Raw genomic sequence first — 24,439 nt, forward strand, 5'->3', positions numbered from 1 at the left:
AACGTCCAAGCGCCAGCGGAAACGGCCCGGCCGGCTGACCGGCTAGCGAGCGAGCTTTCAGGCGAAGAAGAGCGCGCGCCAGCCTCCTGAGCGCGACTACTACGCGGCGCCAGTAATGCGTTGCGGCAATATATATATATAAAGTGAGATATGCATTTAGTAAGTGTAAAAAGCATCAGGCGTGTATACTCTGAAGCCTATACTGTAGAAATATCAGTGTCAAAGTGTCCTGTTATTAAAACAGGTCCTTTATGGTTAGTATGTGTATGTATACCGGGTGTCCCAGCTAAATGTAACCAAACTTTTAAAAAAGGCGAAGTGTCCTAGTCCAGTGAAACCAACTCAGGGTTGTTCATAGTCGCTGTGCCTAATCTTGAGTATTTTTTCGATCTTCAAAATTAATTAATTAGTTAAGTTTAATTAGCTAACTTTTTAATTATTGACTTCAGGAAGAAAGTGTCAATGCAAAAGTTTTGAATCACCTCGAAAAACCGCTAGTAGTGATGTTTCCGTCAGGTTACGATTTACGTAGCTTCATTTTGGCCTTAAAAGAAAGTTGTCGCGTGACCAGCTGCTCGCTCACTTCTCTGCCCCAATGTGCACCCAAAGTCTCATCGAGGAGAGGACTTCAGAAAAAAAAAACAGATTTTATTCTTTAAGGCGCGTCTTAGGACGTTGAAGTGGCACAATTGACATGTGGAAGCTTTTTCTTATTGTGCGGGTGATGGTTAAAGGCCGGTAAAAAAACTACTTTACGTAATTATTACTTTGCTGCAAATGTCTCAGTAAGCTTTCTCAAAGCGATCTACAACTTTTCCATTGACACTTTGTTCCTCAAGTCAATAATGAAAAAGTTAGTTAATTAAGCTTGACTAATTAATCGACCTTGAAGAACGCAAAAAATACTGCAACTAGGTCACGCGTCTCTAAACAACCCTCATTTCGTTTCAGACGGCTAGGACACCCCGTGTTTTTGAACAGCTTGGTTACACTTGGCTGGGACACCTGGTATATATATATATACATACTAAACATAAAGGACCTGTTTCAATAACAGGACACTTTAACACTGATATTTTTACAGTATAGGCTTCAGAGTATACACCCCTGATGCTTTCTTACACTCTTACTAAATGCATATCTGAACAAACTCGAATCATGGCTACATCGGCCGCAATTTTATACCATGTTTTGTGCAACACTGGCGATATACCTCCCGGAGTCTATAACGTGCCTTCATAGGACCCTTTACAAGAATTTCCTTTTCTTCGCTTCGGAGTAAATGTTGCCAGTCGTGTACCGCCTTCCCGAAAGCCTACACTCAACTACAGCTGGACCGCCGCGGTGGCTCAGTGGTTATGGTGCTCGGCTGCTGGCCCGAAAGAAGCGGGTTCGATTCCGGTCGCCGCTGTCGAATGTCGATGGAGGCGAAATTCTAGAGGCCCGTGTAGTGTGCGACGTCAGTGCACGTCAAAGAACCCCAGGTGGTCGAAATTTCCGTACTCCTTCACTACGGCGTCCCTGATAACCTGAGTCGCTTTGGGACGTTAAATCCCATAAACCAAACCATCAACTACAGCTGGTTACGTAATAAAATCCTATACATAAAATACAACTGTGCCTTTAGGGACGGCGTTAATGCTCATATTTTCGAAGTTGACTACAGGTTTAAGTTATTTATTTACTCGCTCCTACGCGTACCCTAACCACAGATATAGCGAGCCAATATCCTCTGGATGACTACCGTGATCCTTTACTCGATAAAAGAGGAAGACGCGTGGTTCCAAAAACTGAAGGCACGAACAAACTTCGACGTGCAAATATTTCGTGCTACAAGGAGGAAAGTGGTTGCTATGCTAAGCAAGAGGAGAAAAAGAATTCAGTATTTCACTTATAGAATAGGCCAAAGGAAATATGAAAAAAGACGCGGGAGGTTGTTGATTGCAGTTAATTAGTGAATTTTAAAAGCTACTTCACAAATATAGAAGGAAAACTAGCTAGCCCGGTGGCCTTGTATAGGGAAGTCTCAAGCGCTGATGCAGCAAAACACAATTTTGAGCTTGATTCCTAAGATACTTTCGAGTTCACCACAATCACTTCTAGCTTGGTAAGTCGCAAAGCTCCAAGATTTGATGGCATAAGTGTAAAGGTTCTCAAGAGCAATGTTGATGTGCTGGCGCCAGTAATGGCAAAGTTTTTGAATTTTACTGTGCAACTTGGTGAATACCCGGATAGTTTGAAATTAGCAAAAGTTACCTCAGCGAATAAAATGGAGGTCTGAAAGGCCCGAGCAGTTACCGAACCACATCGGTGTTAAGCACTGTCCATACTATATTTGAGGCAGTAATATCCGTGTGGCTAGAAAAATCTCTGCATTAATGTATTATAATTACGTGTTCCCAGCATGGTTTCTGATCTCTAAGATCAACGGCAACTGCGGTGATGGAACTGACGCAGTCTGTTGGCTCTTCATTACATAACTGTAATAGAGCACTAATTATATTTTGACTTTAAGAACGCTTTTGATACCATTGCGCATTCAATTTTGTTGGATAAATTGCAGCAGTACGGGCTTACAGGCAAAAACTCTTGGATTTTTCACTAGCTAATCGACGAAACAACAGTACGTCCGTACAAAGGAATCGTCATTCTCAAGTCTCAGAGCTTTGACCGATATACAGGAGGTTTCTGTTTTTGTTCCCTCTTTAGGTTGTTAAGTTGCCCTCAATTACGCGGGCATCTAAAACCATCATGTATGCTTATGATAAGTCCTGTAATAAGGGCATTTCAAATGGTGAACACCTTTCTGTGGAGTTCAAATTATTTAAGCCTCGATAATTGGGAACTCGCTGTTGTGACACTAGAGCAGCTGGGAATGAATGGAGCTCATTGCGGCCCACATACTTATATTCAGTATTTAACATGTAAACCAGGCGAATAAAATATTGACAACAGAAACAAGACGCTACAAGTAGAGTGGAAGAGGAGCTGAATGTGTAACGAAAGCAATTCATTCCTGGCTCATCTTCAGTTACACTTATATCTAGAGTACAAGGCGCATCGATCCACAAGTGAAATTTTGGCGCACGTGGACTGCTCCGCCATCCAAACGCCAGGCACAGACCACTCCTGCTGTTCGCACGCTTTCTCGCTGCCAGCACGCTATTTCGTTTGGTGCATGATTCGCCGAAAGCCTAGGCTTCTTCGAACATCTTGAAAATTCGAGTTGCTGGCGTGCGGTCGTATTAAACATACGGAAAGAAGCCGCTCAAAGCCAAAAGAGCAAAACTACTCGCAGTCAGCTGGGCTATTCTGAAAACAGCGCACGGGAAGAAAAAATAGCATGTCCCTCAAGAATTTAGCGTTGTTGGGTCTCGGGTGGCTTGGTCCAAGACCGGGATCAAGCCTAAAACCTTAACGGAGGTGTAGAGCCGAAATCCTGCGAAAGCAACAGCCGCTTGACGCCAATGGAAAACCCCCGATGTAGCAGCAGAGCAGTGAGGAAGTTATCGCGATAACAAAAACAAATGCGAAACTTAACATAGAATATCAAGCGACGCGACCAAATGAGCGGTTTTCTAGAGGCCGACGCGCTGCCGCATGAAGCTGAGGTAAAATGCTATCCCGAAGCGCTCCCACGTTGCGAATTTAATGCACAAGCATTTTTAGGCTATGTCGGCGGGGTCGTGTCACCAAAACGTGTCCGAAAGACGTGTCCACAGCAGTTGTGACATTCTCAAAAAAGGTAGCATCGAATCAGTGGTTGTAATCGAAAGAGGATAATGTGCGGATGCTGGGCAAAAAACGTTATGCCGATAGATAGATTAGTTATTTAATTAGAGCATCGATAACATTGCTAAAGTGACTGGACGGAAAAGCAGCCGTGGAAGACAAAGTAGTGGGAAAATAGGCAAAATAGTAGTAGACACATAGGCAAGATAGTGAAAATGAAGTTTGAAATGAATTGAAATGTATTTGATGTGTAATAATTAATCGAACAAAAGGTTTCTTTGACAGATATTAATAATTATTTATCAGCAAAAACCACTGGACGGTCGAACAGGCTGAACTGGGATACAGTAAGTGGACGGAAAAGCAACCCCCGTGCCAAATTTGAAAAACCAAAATTTCTGATTGAGATAAAATAAGGTACAATCACAGTAAATAAATTGATCTTTATATAAACCATAAAATAAATACGCTAATTCAGTACTTAAGTAAGTAAGAAACATAAAGAAAATGAACCCGCCGTGGTGGCTCAGTAGTTACGGTGCCCGGCTGCTGACCCGGAAGACGCGGGTTCGATCCCGGCCTCGGCGGCCGAATTTCGACGGAGGTGAAATTCTAGAGGCCCGTGTGCTGTGCGATGTCAGTGCACGTTATAGAACCCCAGGTGGTCGAAATTTCCGGAGCCCTTCACTACGGCGTCCCTCATAGCCTGAGTTGCTTCGGGACGTTAAACCCCAACCAACAAACAAACATAAAGAAAATGATGGAGATAGGCAACGGGTCGCCGCAGTGATCTCCAATTTCTTTTTTTTTTGACACGGAGACAGCGCACAGCCTGAAAGATTAGCAGCACGGCGTGGCCTCTTAGGCGGCTGGTTAGCGGTATGGCCCAGGGATCCGGTGCACTAGACACGTGCTGCACCCGCATGCACAGCGACGGAAAGCATGTACCCGGTCGGAAGAGGCGCCTGAAATTAGCTACGTATTGAAACAGGACTTCAGTTTGAGCTAGTTAGTGAACAGGAATACAATGGCGCTAGAAAACGAGGACAGAACACGCAAAAGACAGGACAGGCGCCAACTGCCAACTGATCTCATTGTCTCGAAAGAACCGCGTAAAACCGCAAGATAAGCACAAAATTATACAAAAACATCCAAAAAAACGGAAGGCGTTGGAAGGGATAAACAGATAAAAAAAACTGGCATAGAACCGCGCTGAATTGGAATCTCTTTGTCTGTTAAGGAAACAGATGGCTAAGGTCAATGTAGTTCTGTCTGCGCCCTGTATGTTATCGCGGATTTGCAACTTTAATCAGAATAAACGTCACAAACAACGTCGCAAAAAGCACGAAAAGATGCTCACAAAGCGCATAGCCGATGTTGCTATGTCATCCCTCTGAGCTGAGGCCCGGAATATATCGGAAAGGCTTGCCAGTGCTTCAATGATCAGGCTAGAGAGCACAGAACACATGTCAAGACCGGATATGGTAGCGGCATGGCGACACCCTGCCGAAGTTGCAAATACTGTCCTGCTTTCAATAAAACCAGGTTCATCCCTGGGTCAAAAGGTAAGCTGGAAATAGAAATAGTTGAGGCATACCTGGTTAAGCAGCAGGGCTTCCCGTGCGTGGGCAAGCCGTCTGTTTCTTTATCAGACGAAGAGATTGCCTTCTGCGCGGTTCTATGCCAGTTTATTCATCTGCTCCTCCCTTCCCACGCGTTCTGTTTTTTGAATGTCTTTTGCATATTTTTGTGTCTATCTTTTGGTTATGAGCGGTTTATTTTGAGTTAATACAATCAATTGGTGGTTGGCGCTTGCCCTGCTTTTTGCATGTTCTGGTCCTCGCTTTCTTGCGCCGTTGTATTGCTTTACAATAGTTCCGTGTATAGTCGGCGATTGTCTTCGGGGATCCCCGTTCTGAAATTGTCAAACTGGTGCTCGGGCGTAAAAATGAAAGCGATGAAGTTGCAACGCAGTATTCGAATGGCTAACAGTTGGGAGCACACAGAAACGAATGATAGAATGTGTATCCTACCACTTAGCATTGTACGTTACCTCTTTTTAGCGAGCTTTTACGCTCTGCGGATGCAATAGCTGTTTCTGATCATGTACGCTGAGCAAGCAGTAAGGGAAATATTATTTTTTTCCGAACCTAGACAGAGTCAGAATATGACATGCCAACACCCAGTACGGAGAAAACATCTCTTTTGTTGCAATAGCGATTAGCCGGCCCTGCACTAAGGCGATGTTAAAATAAAAACTTGTTCTTGAACATGCATGACACTTAACTCTTGCGAGACAGAGGAAGGCCGAAAGCAAGACGTTGGTCGGTGGCCCGGGCTCAAGACACTGTTCTGCTAAGTCCAAGCATCCAATGGAACGCCAGCCGAGTGGGTCGCTTCCCTCGTACGCGACCGCCAGGAGTGTCACGCTGAGTCCGCTGATGGGTCGTGTATCTAGAAACTCGGGCGTGAATTGTTCGCAGTGTGTGGTCGTGGCGTCATGCGAGAAAGGGCCTTTATATAATTGCGAAGTGCCGATCATTAAGAGCGCAACGCCTGTATATTACGGGAACCCCTCTCCGAGTATTGTCAACGTTGCGGAAGCTATAGTCTATTGCATCTGGCCACACAAAACCTGTTTCACCTAACAACCTTCAACCTTGCCCGCAATTCTCTGCTGAGGAAAACAAATTATCATATGTTTTGGGACGGTCCCAAAAAGCGTTCCGAGCGTGTCGCGACTTTTTACGCAGCGAATACCAGCAAGAAGAGCGAAAGCAACGGCCTCGCGAATGTGGTGTTGGCGGCAGCCCAGTCTCTGCTGTAAACACTGCAGTGAACCTTTTGTACTGTTTACTTTGTTGCTTACACCTAGACTCTGGCACGTGCACGTGATTTGCCTTAGCAGATCTCCGATTTCTCTGGAATAATTGTAGACTGATGCAACTGCTTCTATCGTGTTCAAGGTTATCGTTGGTGTTTTTCACTCGTTATCCTGAAAGCAATTCCTCGTCTTTAAATTGAGCGAGGCCGCGTCCAATGGCGGTTCTAGTTTTCGAATACCGCTAAGCACCTTGCTGTATCCCCCCCCCCCCCCCCGAGTTGCGCGTTTGCGGGTGAAGGGCAGTTCAATCCTTACAAAAATGCAAATTTAATTGCAAATCAACGGCTATACTTACAGAGTTTCTAAAAAGTGTGTTAGTACTCAAATCCTACCGAGTGTAGTCGTTTAAATTCCAGTTTGTTCTTAACTGATATCACCGAATAGAAAGTTGACTGGGGCTTAATTAAAACTCAGGCTGTTGTAACGAGACGCCGGCCAGGGTACGGGACGCTTTATTACGAGGCGCTCACTACCACCCTCGAACCAACGACTCCTGTGCATGGCGTCCGCACGGGGTTAAATACATTCGGTGAGACGCCGGCGCATGCGCAGCAAGGCATGGCGGATGCGATAAGCCACGAGCAGACGCCGCGATACGACACAACACAGGCAACATAAAATCAACTTATAGCGAATTTCTCACTGATTGCAGTACCAATCACAACCATAACACAAAATATTCTGGCCTCAGCTCAACAGATTTTGTTACTATTGTATCAGGTATAGTGAAGAGGCCTTCAGGTCAAACTTAGCTGCGACTTTAAAAATACTGCTCACATAATGCTGAAAGTCGCCCGGAAATGTAAAATTTAATTTATCACCGAGCGCAATATTCGCCTATACATTCAAGGCAGAAACAAGGTATGAAAATGAGCATTCAGGATGGAATTGCGTGAAGTAGCGCAAAGATAATTTCTTTGCTTTAGTTAATGCGACAAAACATTGCTCTGGAGGCAGCAGCCCTGAATATTGTTTGGTGCATGAAGGAGTACAGTATATATTGTTTCAAAAGGACCTTGAGAGAAATATAGAATATTCTGCACATTTAAACGTATGTGTACGTATCTTCTCATATCAATTAAACACGAACATGGAGATGGAAGTCTATAATCTCACCATGTTGGGCAGCTGAGGTGATAGTAAGTGATTATATCCATACATATATGCATTATATATAGGCAAGTAATACCTCGAATCCTGGAATGTACCTGGAATCGTAGGGCGGTGGTGGATTGCTTAAACGATACACCACTACGTCAGGACTGTTATGATAACTCCCTGGGAACTATGAATGTAAATTTGAGAATGACCAGCTCCGCCTGTATGGACATTAATTAACCATTTACTCTGGACGCCAATCTCTTAACGCAGAGCTTTAGTGTCCTCGCCAATTTTATAGGGATACGATAGTATCAACACTCGAAAGAGTTCCCTTGAACACGCATTACGCTTGAGGTCCCGGTCATAACACCGCCGCCTTATTGACTTCTCTTTATGCCTGCATGCGCTTCTCAGAATGTCGATCTGAATGTTCGTTGCGGAGTGCGCTGGTAGTACTAGATAGCATTATGCGGCTTAGTTATATGAGAAGTTATTCTTTAAGGTCTCCTGCAGCAGTTTTTAATAAGGAGAAAAGGTCTGGCAAAAGTTAAATACTCTAAGTCTTTGGGAAACAGATTTGCTCTGTTTCGTTCTATTCGATGTCCTGGTTCGAGTTCCGCTAGAAGCAATAGTATAGTAACTTTTTTTTTCTACTGTATGCTTTTCGGAGAAAAATTCCCGAATACTTTAGCAACGTACGGCTTCATGTTAGGTTTCGTATTCGGAGTCGTTTACGTCCTCAAGTTTGCTACTGTTCTGAATAGATGTTCGCCTCAGTTTACCAAGATTGGGAAGTTGAACGTGTTTTAAGTTTAAATCGGTTCAAGCTTGTTTCACGGGGAAGAGCAGCTAGCAGACAATTGGGAAAACAGTGATCAATGTTCAAAAGGGTTGAGGATTGGGCGAGTTGGTACGAATTCATACTGCTGTGGCACCACAAGGACAAGGACGGAGACGCAGCACTTGTGTTGTCGTCACTCCGTCTCCGTCCTTGTGCTCGTGGTGCCGCAGCAGTGTGATTAATGCTAAGTGAAATCGAGTGAAAATGAATAAACGTTTTGTCTTCATAATGTAGGACTCTTCTTGAACATGTGAAATAGCTGAACATGTGTTATTGATTTCAGACGCAGAAGTTTAGCAACCTACTAAATAAGCTGAGGGTACACCACTATCATCATGTTTTTCCTCGATCAAATCTTTCATTGATTATTGCTTACCTTGCACTCGTCAGCATGTTATAAGCCAAAATAGAATTTCGAAGAGAGCCCTTTATATGTCTCTAACAATTTCCATAGCCACCACTGGTTATCATCAACTAAATAAAACAGATAAGAAATAGCACACGTTTCAGAAAACAAATATTCTTTTGTGTAGGTCTTTGTTTGCATGCTATAAGTATAGCGTGGTAGCGGTGAACTTTTGGAAACAAAAAGAGAATTGTCAGGCTCTTTAATATTGCTAAGCGCGGAATAATGTCCAAAAACAAGTTTGTTTGTTTTTTTTTTCAGGTGCACGACACCACCACGTCCATCGAAGCACGATTAAGGTGTGCACTGACCCAGGGAGCCAGTTACGCGCCTTTCCTGTAATCCAAACTGAGTGTGTCTGCAATGTGGGCGTGGGTGCAGGATCGTTGTGCGGCTCGCTAACAAAATGCGTTTGTTCGTCCAGGTAGCAACTTACCTTCAGCTCTGTGCGAGACCTGCCGCCAGCGTTTTCCAGGTCATGAACGTTCAATATTTGCGTACCAAAAAATTTAACAAAGTGTGTATATTGCTGTTCTCACGCCCGGGAGTGCTGTTGTCGTCGTTTGCTCAGTGCTTTGATGTGGTCAGTCATATGCTTTTGCTGTACGGGGATGTCGAGCTTAACTCCGGTTCTACGAATACGCAGTCTCAAGAACCGGATGGTGCCAGTAGAGCTTTGCAAATGAAGCTCAATGAAATGTTTTCCCTGTTCGAAGGCGTCACTCACGAACTAAAAAGATGGAAATGGAACAGTGGTTTGGTTTATGGGGTTTAACGTCCCAAAGCGACTGAGGCTATGAGAGACGCCGTAGTGGAGGGCTCCGGAAATTTCGACCACCTGGGGTTCTTTAACGTGCACTGACATCGCACAGTACACGGGCCTCTAGAATTTCTCCTCCAAAGAAATTCCAGCCGCCGCGGCCGGGATCGAACCCGCGTCTTTGGGGTCAGCAGCCGAGCACCATAACCGCTGAGCCACCGCGGCGGCGGAAATGGAGCAGCCTCAACTGAACAGCTCTGTTACGGGCATTAGGAAAAGTCAGGAGACAATACAGACTAACATCGCAGATATTGAGAAAAGGCTGTGTGCCGTAGAAACTAACAGATTTGGTACTGATGTCGCAAATCAAGAATCACCGAACCTTCATCAGTATGCAGCTCGAGTGATGGAAGAAAATTCAGCCTTACGTACAGAGCAGGCAGAGCTGGAGGATAGTCTACATCGTGACAATTTTGTATCTTACGGTTTGCTTGATAGTTCTACGGAGACATGGGACGAGATAGAGGAAAAGGTGCTGCTGAATGGACCTTTGAGTCCTTCAGTTTGGGCATTACAAGTGATTAAATCGAGCGCGCTCACAGACTCGGCGTATTTTCCGATAACAAATGTAGGCCAGCCACTGTGAAGTTGTCTTTCAAGACAAAACAACAAATTTTACTCGCATGCCCAAAGTTTAAAGGGAGCAGTATCTATGTCAGCGAAGATTATCCTTTAGTAGGCCGCCAGGCGAGGAAGGGTTTAATCGAGTTTGCCAAGGCACATGATTTTAAGTTGAAGCTTCGGTACCATAGACTGTATGTTGACAAAAATTACTACGTCTATGACTTTGCCAGCAAATATGTCGTTGAACATGCTAGTCCCTACCAACGTCTATTTGAACATCAGTCTTCCGCTGGTCAGGCTACGACGCCAGAAGGTGACGCCCCATAGGGCCGTGTGAGGATCGACATCTGTGGCTGCGCATCGCATTTCGGTTCTTTACACAAACATACGAAGTGTCTTACCGAAGCAGGATGAACTTATCTCCGTTGTTGATTCAGCTGACGCTGATGTAGTGTTAATAACAGAAACGTGGCTTTGGCCAAAGGTCGATAACAGTGAACTTCTCATTTGCTAAAAAAGATTTAATATCTACCGCTTTCATAGAGGGCAACGATGGGGCGGAGGTGTTAAGATTGCAGTTGCTGATCACGTTGTTTCGTCATGTGTAGATATTTTGACCGGTTTGTAAAGGATATGGGTCAAACTTCGTGTGTATATTAATTAACTGATTTTGGGCATTTGCTACCGGTCACCATCGTGTGGCAGTTCTTTTGTAGATGAACTACATGATGCTATCAATATGATTGTTGTACGCTTTCCGGACGTTCCTATCATTTTATTCGGCGATTTCAACTATCCCTCCATCGTGTGGTTAAACTCACCTGATTATCCTAGCCCTTTCTCGACCGAATGCAGTAACTTTCTGCACCTGTGTGCAAATTTTAATCTATCACAACTTATCACTGGACCAACCCGCACTCTGTCATCATCATCCAGCGTGTTAGATCTAGTGTTAACTAAATCTCCTGACTTCGTCACTTCCGTTTCATACCTTCCCGGGTTAAGTGATCATTCATTGCTTCATTTTGAACTAAATACTTCTGTTCCTAACCGTGATAAACAAATTAAACGGATCAGGGATTATAAGAAAGCTGATTTTGTCACGATTAACCAAGAGTTATGCCTTTTTTAGATCATTTTTACCAGGGTTTACCGAGCGCTCTGTCAACGCGAACTGGAATCTTTTGAAAGAAAAGGTTGCTTCGCTCACCTATGCATTCGTGCCTCTAAGAACCGTGGCGACTAATAAGCAATAACCTTGGTGTACGCAGTCAATAAAAAGACTTGCTAGCAAAAAAAAAGCATCTATTTCGTTCTGCTAAGCGATCCAATTTACATCATCAATGGGAGGCGTATCTTATGGCAGCGGCAGTACACCGAAGAGCCCTAAAAAGGCTAAGGACTTATTTTTTAACCAAACTTCGCCATCATTACTCAGGACTAATGTAAAGCAATTTTGGAACGTAGTGCACAGTAAAGATGCATGTGGCCTTTGCTGTCTTTCCCTATCGTGCCGAGTACTTTAGAGATGCCTTACGTCGTGTCGTCGATTTAAGTGAAATCAATTTCGTCGGTCAGCTCCAGATGTCGCACATGTGGCTAGTAACTTGCAAGAAAGCGTTTGCCAAAGCTAAGCTGGTGAGCTACAAGTGAAAAACTGCTGTTGTCTGGTCATTGACCCAGAACCGAAGACCGTGAAGCTTAAACTTCTTTGGCTGGCAGAACACACAGGTGTCTACATCTGTGACTCCCTTCGAACTTGCGGAAAGGTTACTTCCATCACAGTGGAGCATTCGAGGGTTTCAAAAACAGAGGGGATGTCTACTTTGAATAGAGACATCCCACTGACTCTTAATCAAGGCGTCACTTCCAACTCCAACTACGTGCCTCATCTCTTGACAATTTGCGGTCTACAGAGACTGTTTTTAATTCCAGGCAGGCCACCCTTGTGTCTCCGTTGCCACAAGGTTGGGCATATATGCCGTCACAGCCGTACTTCCCGGTGTCATTATTGTTGCCGATTTGGCCATACTTCAAAGGAGTGTTTTGTGTCTTATGCCGATAAGCACCGCAGTGGCACCCGCAGTGGCGTCAAGTGACGCCTACACCCAGAGCAAGGAACATTGGGACAAAGTACTAAAAAGTGCTTCACTTCACGACCAGCTTCGGGCTGTCCAGGAGGCCCACGCGGCGGCGGAGAGCTTCGGGCTCTCTGTGCCTACGTGGGAGCTGCCCTCTACACCTGGAGCCTAGCCGAGTGTCCTTCAGGACCCCTACTATGGGAAATAAAGTTTTACCACCACCACCAGTGGCACCCGGGCCAAAGACGACAGTCTGCCGGAGCATTTGACGGATGCGACAAAAGTTTTGGATCCTGCTGGTGGCATCTCAGGCGTTACATCCGCAGCATGATCCTCCCACGCCTTCACGGACGTCACAACTGTCTGCAGATGTTGATCGTCAGTGCCTGGCTGAGCGCAAACCGGAAATACACAGCATCATTGATAAAACTCTTCGTGCGCGTTCCTGCCCTCTGCGTGAGTCGGAAGAAGAAAAGGGTGGTGGTGTGGCTGCAGCGCCGAGCACCTGCTCTGATGAGATTCCTGGTGCCTCTGTCGGCCGTGCCATACAGGTGGCTGATAGCCAGTCTGTCTGCTCACTCCCTGACGGCAAGTGTGGGGCGGATGTGCCAAGTTCAACTGTGTCCTCGAAACGTGGCGTGTCGCCGAGTTCTGCCTCCTCTCAAGAAGACGCCGCCCTTGCATCTAAGTAAGAGACCCACCGTGGAAAGCTAGAGAACAAGAAATGAACTCGGCGCTCCGATCCAAGAGAAAGCGTGCCATTTTCAGAGAGGTCTCACCTTCCTGATTGGCGCCCGACATCGCGGATGTTTTACTTTTGTGCACGTTGGTGATCACGGCGAACGTCCAGCAGTTGATCGGCGCAACGCTCAACATCTGTGGGCTCCTGTCTAGGCAATAACAGGTACAGTAGCGCCTGTTGTTAACGGGCACTCTACTAGACATTGTTGCTGCTCAAGAGACTAGGATCGAAAGTGAACTGGACATAAAGGTGGCCCTGCGGCCTTTCTAAACTGATTTCAATGTATGTGTGCCGCACTACCGAGTGCGACACACAGTTTCTGTTCTTCAAAAAGTGTCTCTCTATCTGTCTTTATGCACTAGGTTGACACAAAAGGGCGCCTCATATGTTGTGACTTTCGGCTGCATGGCGAATCGTGGAGGTACGTGAAAGTGGGTGCTAATCGGGTGCACCGAATTGTTTTCTTTCAGGGTATGGTAACTCTTCTAGACTGTGACCGGTATGTGGTACTCATGGGTGATTTTAACGGTGTGTGCGACCCACACGACCGTACAGGTCCAAGCGAAATCGCCAACAAGAGCACTGGAATTTTATCGGCTATCACTGCAAAAGATGAATAACTGATGCCGTATCATCACCAGCCTTCACATTTACTAGAGGAGCCTCGTATTCACGCCTAGATCGGATTTACGTTTCCGCAGGTCTCCTTAAAAGCCGTATTTCTTGTGAAGTCAGGCGTGTTTTCTTCTCTCATCATGCCATGGCCATTGTGGGGTTTGGAAAATGTGCTCGTCCTAAATTTAAGCCGCAGTGGCCACTAAGGAAGTTTAATTCTTCGTTGCTAAATGACAAGGTCTTGAAGGAGCAAGTGTGGAAAGCTTTAGAGTTTTCCTTGACCATGCCAGTCTCACTATTTACAACTTAGGAGATGTTTAAGGTAGAAGTTCTTGGCCTATTCAGATCGGCTTCATGAGGTCTTACTCTAGGCCTGGTGAGGATAAATGGCGCTTCAGAGCCTTTATAATTTGCTTGAACCTGAATTCGAGGCTCCTGGGTTGCACAAAGAATAAATTGCAACTGTAAAGTGTAACCTTCAAAGGTCCGATGCAGAACGCTTTCGAGCGGCTCGTGTACGATCCCGCAGAAATACTGCTTTGCACTCTGCTTCGCACTCTGCAAATATACAGGCCTTGCTTGATGAGCATCGCCAAGTGAGTGCCGGGCGCATCTCTGACATTTCCTGTGGTGGCGCCCTGGTCACAAGTGCAGAAGAAATAGTAAATGAGTTTTGAAAAATAAACCTCTATTTTTACTATCAATTCAGGCATTGCTGACGATGTTCATGAAGCACGCTGGGTGTCTATGGTTTCGCAACTTTATGATGATGAGTGCGCGATAATAAGTGGTTCCACAGCCTTGGGTGAGTTGGAAGATGCAATTGATCGATTACTGCTTTCAAAAACCCCGGGGCCTGGCGGCCTCGTAGAGGAATTTCGTAAGACATTTAAATCTTTAATATCCCCTGTCCTGCTCCAAATTTTCGAGACCAGTATTGATGCTGGATTTTTGCCACGGCTTTTTAGTAAAACGATATTGTCCTAACACCTAAAACTGACGATAAGGAAAAACTACGATTTGTAGATGGGTACAGACATGTCCGGTTTCGAATGTTGATTATAAGGTCTTCGGTAAAGTCCTGTTAATTCGGCTACAGCTTGCAATGGCAACTTTGAATGGACCTTATGAAACATGCGGCATGAGGGTTCGGTCAATACAGTCTCATCTACGTATAGCGCGCACGGTGTTGTAGTATGTCTTTCACGCTCAGTTAGCCGGGCTGTAAATTGACCTTACAAAGGCGTTCGATCGGTTGTCCCAGTCATTTCTTTTTTCTCTTCTAAATCACGTCAATCATGGTTCAGTTCTTTCTACTGGGATACGTCTTTGTTACAAAAACTGTTCAACGCACTTCATCGTTATGACTCACTCTCAAAGCCAGACGTATTCAGTCCTCTTTGAAACAGTATTGCCCGTTGTCGCCGCTCCTGTTCGCATATACTTGGAGCTACTTTTTCTGTGTTATAAAGAGCGCAGCTCTCAGTCGTTTCCGTATTATGGGTCACGAACTGGTATTAGCCTACGGTGTGACGTCGCGTTTTTCTGCTCTGATAAGCCAAGCATCTATGAGGTTATTCGTTTAACTGAAGGCTTCGGTTCGGTGTCAAGAGCTCGAATTAATCGGTCGAAGAGTTGCGCTCTCTGGTTTGGTATGAGGAAAACGACACCCGCCGAATATGCTGGTATACAATGGACAAGTAACGCCACCAAAGTATCTTCTAAGTAAAGTGTCTATAAGCTCAGTGCACATTACTGGAAAGACCAGGTGCCAACTTTAAAGCGCTATGATCAAACCTTTGTGCCCCACGGTCTCTCGATTTTTGGCAGGGCGACCACCTGCAGTCTTTTTGTCGCCACTAAAAATAATTATGTACCACAAATTATTGAGTCCAGAAGTATTTATGCCCATCGTTTCCACAGAGTTCTTGCAAATTTGTGCGGAATTCTTCTCAATCAGTGAGGCGTGATAACCTTTTTCGGCCTGTAAGAGCTGGCGCCCTCGGTTTAGTTACCTCTACTCCAACAGATGATTTCACGTTTCATGCTTTTCAGGGACACTACACACTAAATAGTGCTTGCATTCCTGCCGAATTATTTAGTTCATGCCTTACCGATGATCATTGTGTCATGTAATGTTTTTTTATCGTACGTATTTGTGGGTATTCATGCGTTCGGTTCGTTTCCTACTTGTTGGTATTTCCCCTGACTTCCTTTTTTCGGTGTCCAAAAAACGGTTGTAAAAGGACTTAATCTGTACGCTCTTTCCTCCGCAAATGTACCGCTCTGTGTATTTTGGTTTAACGGGACATGGCCTACTCCAGACAGTACTCAAAAAGCCTCTCTCGATATGTACAAAAACATTTTTCTCTGAGACATTACCAGCTAAATCATGGCTAAAGAAAAATAATATTTTCGTGTCTACGGTGAACTATCGCATTTAGGATGCTTCTGAAATGATTGAGCATTGTTTCATGAATAGTAAAGATGCAACACTCTTCTGGGACCTCATGAAACGGACATAATTATAAGCCTAGAACGGGTTTGAACCGGAGTTCCACTCATTGTTGTTGCTGTGTCGTACACTGACTTTTTTTCTAGTTCTTTGTAGCTTAGATGTACCATGTTATGTTGTGTGCTTCAAACTGACTCTTTTTCTCGGGCTTCGTTACAAATGTGTGCTGATGCCCTACTGTTTATGAATCTGGTTCTGCTAAAAACCATTTCTGCAGAATGATTGTAAACCTAATAGAATTTTATGCCAGAAAGGGTTTGAGCCGGAGTGCCACTCTCTCTTATTGCTGTGTTGTTCATTGACTTTTTTTCTAGTTTTTTTGTTAAGATATGTCATGTTATGTTGTGTGCTTCGAACTGTCTCTTTTCTCGGGCTTCGTCACCTATGTGTGCATATGAGCTACTGTTTTCTTAATGTTTTGAGACAGCTCATGTACATAAACCATCGCATTATTTAAAGGGTCCCTGAAAGGGGTGCCTGAGGTTGGCAAACAAATACTTGCATTATGTAGAGCGTAGGCCACTGAACGTTCATGCCGCGTACAATACATCAAAGGCGAGTGGATAATTTACAATACATTTTCAAAAACTACCTCTCCCGAGCCTCGCGGCGACCAGCGGCGGTGAACTTCCGCCCGAATCCGTACTCATTACGTCAGTTTGTGCTCTTTACGTCACAAGTGCTGGGCTATAATTGGTTCGCGGTGCCAACGTGAAATCACGCATTTAACAAACTAGAAGCTCTAGATACTTCACACTCTTACTCTTTTCGGAAACATTTCGCATTTCAGCAAGCAGAGTTGTCGTTTATATGCATGTTTACGCAGTTATTGTGTGTTCGGTGTCAGAAATTAGTACTGCACTTCCGGTTTACAATGTTTTCGTCTGCTCGTGCCGCTTGTGTCACTCCGCCGGCGCCGCCGTCGAACCGAATCGAGAATCGAGGTGCGATTTGGAGTCACCGCACTACTGATTTCTGTCGCGACCTCTGTCGCATGCGCAATCAAAATGGACCGGCCGTGCTGTGTCGTTGGTTGCAAAGCCAGGGTTCGGCAAGATGTTGCCCTTCGGCACTGTCTGCCGAAAGATGGAAGTGAGCGAGCCGTCGTCGTCGTCAGGATTCAACGCTCGATTTCTGAACGTAGTGTCCTTAAAAGCTTGGCCGACGCGCTGCACCGATCGTCGCTTGCGAACTGCCGCCCCACTACAAGCAGGGAGACACGGAGCGGTGAGCATCGCTGCGCCGCCCTACCCAAGCTCCGCTCACAACCGGTGTCGCACTTCGCCGCCGTGCAGCAATGCCTGAGCGCTGCTTGGGATGGTGTACAAATATCACAAGGCAAGATCGCCTTGTTATCAGAAATACTTCTCGAGCAGCGACAAAGCACGCCTGCTTATGTTGCGAGCTTTCGGCAATGGCACCGCTCGCGGGCGCTCAGGGCGACGAGCTCTGCTGCTGCCTGGCTGCCGTGGTCGTCGCTAGGCCTATTGCCTCTTTGGCATCGAAGCTGCAGCGGCCGGCGCTTCGGAAGTCGCCTGAGCTATAATACAAGGCTTACTCTACACATCGCTTTGCAGTCAACAGCATCATCTCACAATAAAATAATAGTATGGTCACTTTCCGCGACTCCTTCTGCAGCGAAGCGAGCGGGCGCCAGGCGAGCCGGACCCCACGTCGGGCCAGCGGCAGCTGCGAGACGGTTGTGGCAAGAAATTTGCTCGTATCACAGTCGTTACCTTTACCAGCAGCTCAGTATTGGTCAGCGATCCTCAAAAATGACACATTTTTAACATTTCTTATCCCAGGGTTTATTATTTACGTCAAGAACACACTTTAGCTCGCTTCTATGTCGCCGGCAGACGGGATCCAGGCTGGCCGGCAAGAAAATGCAAAACAGCCATGATACCAGCGAGGATGCTTCCTAGATTCGAGCAACGAAAATATGTCTGTGCAAAAGTGGATCTTTCGGCAACGACACCGCCTGCGGCAACGCCGCGCGACGAACTGCGCGCTGGTCCCAGGCTGCCCTAGTCGTCGCTAGGCCTATCTGGTTTCGCATTGAAACCGCAGCTGACGGCGCTTCGGAAGTTGCCTGCGCTATAATAAAAGGCCTACTATTCACATCGCTTTACTGCGAACTCGTCCCATAATAAAAGATATGTTCGATTTCCACGATGCCTTCAGCAACGGAGCTAGCAGACGGTAGGCGAACCGCACCAAGTAGCAGCAGCACCAAATCGGCTGTTGGATGAAATTTGCTTGTATCGCAGTCATCACTTTTACCAGCAACTCGGTATTGGCCAACGATCGTCAGAAATTGTGCATTTTTGACATGCATCTATCCAAGGGCTTGCTATGGACGAGAACAAACAATACTAGCGCGTTTTTCAGTCGCCGACAGGCCGGCATCAAGGCTGGCAGGCCGGTCCGGCGTGGCTCAGCGCCCTGAGCAGCGCGCTGTACGGCATCATGACGCTGCCGCTCTCCGCACTCGTATTGGCTCCCGCTTCCCGTCGTTGCGTTTTCCGCGCGCGGCTTGTCGCAGACATCCAGCAGGTTGGACGCAGGCGACGAGCTGCGATCGGTTGTTACGACGTCGTTCACAACGGCGCGCCGCAGCGAATCGCACACACTTTTCGCACATGTGTCCCCGCCTTAAGGCTGAAATCCCATTTCAGCACTCATCCGCAAAAGTCGTTCCTTCAGCTCGGGGTCTATAGTACGAGAGAAGCCGCAGCGACGGTTGCGAGACACAGCTAGGTGAACATAGCAGACAGCGGGAAAGCGAGCGAGCGAGCGATCGAGCGAAAGAGCGCGGCAACCGGAAGTAAACAAACCGATCTCGTCGATGACGTATTTGTGGGCGGAGCATGGTCCCGGCCTGTAATCTTTATTTTTTTATGGTTCGCTCCGGTGTACGAGTTGAGAGGGAAAAGGCTGGTGGTCATTTTTAATAGCCATTATCTCTGGTTCCGCACAAGGTAGATCAAAAATTTTTGCGGTAGGATGATGGATCGTTCAATGTCTATCAATACTTCGACTTCTCTTTGCCTACATGGACACCGTTTCAGGGACCCTTTAATAAATACCATGTTAAAAACAGCGGCGATAGCTTTGTACTCTGGACGGTATGGTTGATATTGCCGCGAATGTTTGTAGCGTTTGTTTGTTCATTCTTCAAAGCTGCCGGAACACCGCTTTATTGCTTTGTTTGTGATGCAAGACACGACTAAATTTATCTCGATTTATCGCACCCAGGCGGAGCCGACTCTACGTTGTTCCAGAGTGTTCTAGTAGCTTTCCAAGCTTTATCTCGAAAATTCGCTATCAGCTTTAAAAAGAGAGCGACCGAGAGCGGCGGGCATTCTGTTCGATGTCCGCCAAGCACGCTTGTTGCTACGCCGCCGCCGAGTGATTCAGTTCTTTGCGGGCGGAAGCCAGCCCAAATAAAGAGTTTCGTTTAGGAGCAATTCTCGCGGTTTTCCTGTTCGCCAGACTGCAGTCGCCACTACGTGACAATATGACCGCGCCTCCGCCAGTTCGAAACCCAGCAGTAGCTATATTTATTTTATTAGGCTTGAGAAAATTATCGACTTTTCCATAATGCTAGTGAAATAGTTTTTTCGCACTAAAACCTGTTCTACAATCGTTCCCACTTCGCTTCAGGTGAATCTGTCAGCAGCTTAATGCATTTTGTTCAGGTAACGAGTAGGTCAAAGGGTGATTCTAACGCGATAGCTTTAAAGGCTCCGTTGTCTAGGAAATCCGATGTCAGCGTTGTTGGGGCCGGCGTTGAGAAGGAAAATCGTCAGCATGACTAAAAACGTTTGTGTCCAGACCGCACCCTAGGAGACACGTGGGCCGCCCTTGCGGCGTCATCGCAACCTGCCCACTGGATAGTTAGCTAACTGCCCATAGTGGCTGCTGGCAGGTTAATTAATTATTGGTCGCTCGGTAAGAGCAACCTGGACCGCACAAGGCCCACCGCTGGAGGCAACGCCATCGTAGGGCAGAGGCGCATCACTTAACTGCTGCGCCACAGCACCATGAGGGGTGTGAGGGCTCCCAGGGATCTATGAATGTAAGTCGAGGATGACCTTCTGCCTATATAGGAATCAACTCAACATAATGTCACATCATACCGTTAAATCGGAGCTGAAATTTCCCCTCCGAGTTTTGCTTGATGACGTGAGGGTAATGAATGATTAATTTCCTAGCGAGATATTTCCGCTAATACTACGTCCGGACTACCCTTGGAAAGTTATTTATATTGAACACGCGGTTTACAAGTTCTATCTTTAGACAGCGATAAGATTGAACTCAAGGAAGATCAGAGTTCGCAAATACGTGAATTTCTATTGTCCGTCTTTTTCTCTCCTATAAAGGTGAGCTTTACGGGCTTTCTTTATTGTATTCGTCACTACCGAAATACGAAACAAGAAGACCATCGCGCGGAATAAAAAACTTACAGTGTATTTTATGAATTATTAAGTGTGCAGCGCTCTGAAACATAGAGAACACGAAGGACACACCCCATGCGCTAACTTTCAAAAGAATGTTCATTCAATGGATGTACATCTTTTTTTTATACAATGTGCATGCATAAGAAGATAACCCGCAAGCCTGTCACACTGCAGTTGACTTGTGCCACCCATTCTATCTATTCTTCATGCCATCAAGAAAAAAACAACACTTGCTTCGATAGCAGTACAGAAGGCATGCTCACACATTTACTTTTTAGTCTTTTTATCTGCCTTGCCTCCATGATCTCTCTTGCTAGTTGTTTCCTGTTTCTGTTAATGATTTGACATCAGGAGTGCACACCCCTGGTTCGCACTGTATGCAATCATCAGGCAAATTACCTTTACGGTTTTTTAGGTTTTCGTTGTTTTCATGTAGCCTGTCGTTTAGGTATCTTGCAGTCTGACCTACATACACTTTACCACATGACAGTGGCAGGGGGTATGCAACCTCTTCTGTGCACTCAGCAAATTTCTTCCTGTGGTTGTTTGTGCAGGTTTGCTTCTTTACAAGGAAAACATTCACCATCTTGTGTTGTTTGGCAAGCTTATTAGGGGCTGAAAAGAAAGCTAGAACATCTGATCGCTTGCCTATTTTCTTCGAATTATGCGACATCCGGTGCATATACGGGATCACTGCTGCTTTCTTAATTTTTTTTTTGGCTCGGCTTTACGCTTGTTGTCAATCATCCCTTCGGCTACCGATACCTAGACATCTTGGGATAACCCACTTCTAGCCGTTTTTCTTAATCCTGGAAACTAGCTTCCTTCAGGTGCGCACATGCCTTTTGCTCTGCCTTTTTGAAACAGGTGGTGATAATGACTCTTTTTATCAACTTCGAGCCTGCCGAATGATATGAAAGCAGGGATTCGTTAATACGAGTTGCACGGCTCCAGCATATGTGGCCGTGTTCATATACTAACTCAAGATTAAGGAAGCGCATTTTCTTGTTTTCTTTAAATTCATAGGTCATCTGAAGTGGCTGCAGGACTTTCTTAAACACAACTATTACATTCCAGGATATGTTTCCAGGTCTTCTAAGGTGTAATCAAGAACTACAAGAAAATCATCAACATATCAAAATACTATTTGCACACTGGAATTAAATAAGTGATCATTCAGGATTCCCTCAACATTTACCAGGTACAAGTTGTTTAACACTAGTGCAAGACAAGACAGAATGCAAAACCCCTTCTTACTGCAGGTACGGCTTGCCTTGCCAGCTGATAAATGTGGAGTGGGGGTAGACAGGTAAAAACTATAAAAAAAAGTCTTGTACAGACACTCCTGCAGCATTTTAAAAATTTACTTGTACCGTTAATGCCATCTTCGACGCATTAAAGCAAATCCGCGCATTTTTTTGTACTGACTGAATGAAAAAATAAATTGCAGCTTTAGAAAATACGTACTTAGAAAACTCGTAGCGCTTATCAGGATTAGAAGCGGTGGGAACCGCCCGTAGGTTTGTACTTAAGAAAATCAATAACAGCGTCAGCAGCAACTCCAGACGTCTTTAGAAAGCTGTCTTCTGCCGTGGCGTCACCGCGGCGTGAACTTTATCCTGAGGCCCGTTCCAGGCCGCAGCACCATTTCGAACGACAGCGCCACTTGGTCCCTCTGATCAAGGGACTGGACCCTGAAGCGACGGAGGATGTTGGCCACCACGATCTTCTGCTCGGCCAGTGCGAACTTCTGACCTGAAATACGGAGAAGAAAAAACTGCAGCTTAACAATGGCACTGGTCTCCAATCTGTGCGTAAACTGAAAATTGGTTTCCGAGGCAAGCAAATGGCGGAGTATCTGTCCTACATCTCGGTGAACACCTGAACCACACCGTAAGGGAAGGGATAAAAGAGAGAGCGAGGGAAGAAACGCATAAAGAGGTGCCGTGTAGATGACTCCGGAACAATTTCGAGCGCCTGGGGATCTTTAACCGGCGCTGACATCGCCCATCACGCGTGAGCGTTTTGCGCTTCGCCTCTATCGAAACGAGTCTGCTCCGACTGGGTGTAAAAGCTACAGAGATTGTTTACTGCATTTGAAACAACGCGAAATCACGTACTTTTGATAGTAGAAGACGACGATGAGCGGGCAATGCCGCGGAACATAAGAGCCGCTTGAAATTAACCTAGAGGAGTTTTTTCTTGTTTCGATCTGCACCAAACTCTGGCCAATCCCGCACCGTGGGTATGTGCCATCGTTTTTCAGGCAACAACAACAACAACGACGAAGCACTAGCTCGCGGCCAGCTGTGGACACGCAAAAGTCGATTTTTCTGGGGTCACAACCACCGGATTAGAGCCACGTAGGAGACGACGAAGAGCGGGAGTGCCACTGGATATAGCGCTCGAGCTAGGGCAACTGACAACAGGGAAAGAAAACGGGTGATTATTTCTGGGGCTGGTACCCATCGGAATAGTGCTTACGCACTAATATCCGATCTGGAATAAAGAACAGCCGCGCGCCTGGCTTCCATTCGTAGCTAACAAAGAACATATATCTGTTCGGCACAGGATTGAACGCAACAGATGTACAATGTTTCTTGGGAGAGAGTAGCTTTTTTTAACGAGATTCATTGCCTCCGGGTATCAATGGGAGAAAGTATGATGAAGGATGCACTAATTATTGAAGCACTATGAAGGGGTTAGCTGATTTTATGAAGTCCATAGTGAGCGATGGGATGGTCCCGGCGTGCAGGCAATATTTCTTTATTTATTTATTGATTGCCTGCATCGCCTGTTTCAGGCATTACAGCAGGGGGAACATCTTCGCAAGAAAAATCATATCGAAATCACATGCGCAAAACGTGGTAAAAAGCAGGGTTGCGCGGTGAAAAACCCGGTACCTTCAGATGCCGGATCTTTGTCCTCACATTCAGATATCGTACACATAGGCCGTCGAAAGAAATCTTGGTACTGTGGCCACTTCCGAGTGACGGCAGGTGTGAGGGCAACCCCGACCCGGATCCTCCGAAGTGCAACCTCTTCTGCACGGGTAAGATCGCGGAGGAGGGTTACCTCACATGGTTGGATGAGAGGCCGTGCGCGGCGTCGAAGGTATTCTTTTCTTAATAAAACAAGAGTAAAGTTGCCCAAATGAAGGAGCCGAGGCAATGTCGAGTCTTGAGTCACGAGGCCGATCGCTAAATCTGCCTGACTCTGTGAGGTGAGCAGGTGCCGTGGGACCCACTTAATATGCACTGGCTGGCGATGCGTGCAGCGAGCCGATGGATGACCTGATATATTACTGGGCAGCGGCTAACACGTCGCAGCAACCGCACTGGAATGGGGGTGACAACGCGGGCCGCAGGAAGCATAGTTGTGACTGCCACTGAGCAGAGTTCCTCTTGAACTGCAACGAGCTCAGCACAAAAGGACGTAGGAGGCTCCGTAAGTTCAAGAGTAGAGGTTTGATTTAGGGCAGGACTGCACGGGCTGTATACTGCCGTTGTTGCCTCACAGGCTTGATGCTTGCGTCTACGTAGACAAGAAAACACCCTTCAGGCAGGCAAGTATATTGTTCTTCAAATTTCTGTTGAAGCAACGATGCCGAATTAGCAGATGTCGGTCGGCGGTTATCTGTTCGCTTGTTGTCGCTGAGCTGTACGATCTTCATGA

At 46.0% G+C, this 24,439-nt stretch overlaps 1 protein-coding gene across 1 annotated transcript in view; it reads right to left on the reverse strand.

Moving 5' to 3' along the window:
• Window positions 1–20,842: 20,842 nt before the first annotated feature.
• The window catches only part of LOC149334263 (cytochrome P450 4c3-like), a 64,108-nt gene continuing 60,511 nt past the window's right edge, over window positions 20,843–24,439 (reverse strand). The window contains exon 12 of the mRNA XM_089555099.1: window positions 20,843–22,519. Within this exon, the coding sequence (XP_089411225.1) occupies window positions 22,362–22,519 (158 nt within the window). The 3' untranslated portion in view covers window positions 20,843–22,361. The remainder of the gene's footprint in view (window positions 22,520–24,439) is intronic.

The sequence above is a fragment of the Amblyomma mixtum genome, chromosome 8, assembly GCF_055824585.1.
Source record: "Amblyomma mixtum isolate Tamu chromosome 8, ASM5582458v1, whole genome shotgun sequence".
NCBI lineage: Eukaryota > Metazoa > Arthropoda > Arachnida > Ixodida > Ixodidae > Amblyomma > Amblyomma mixtum.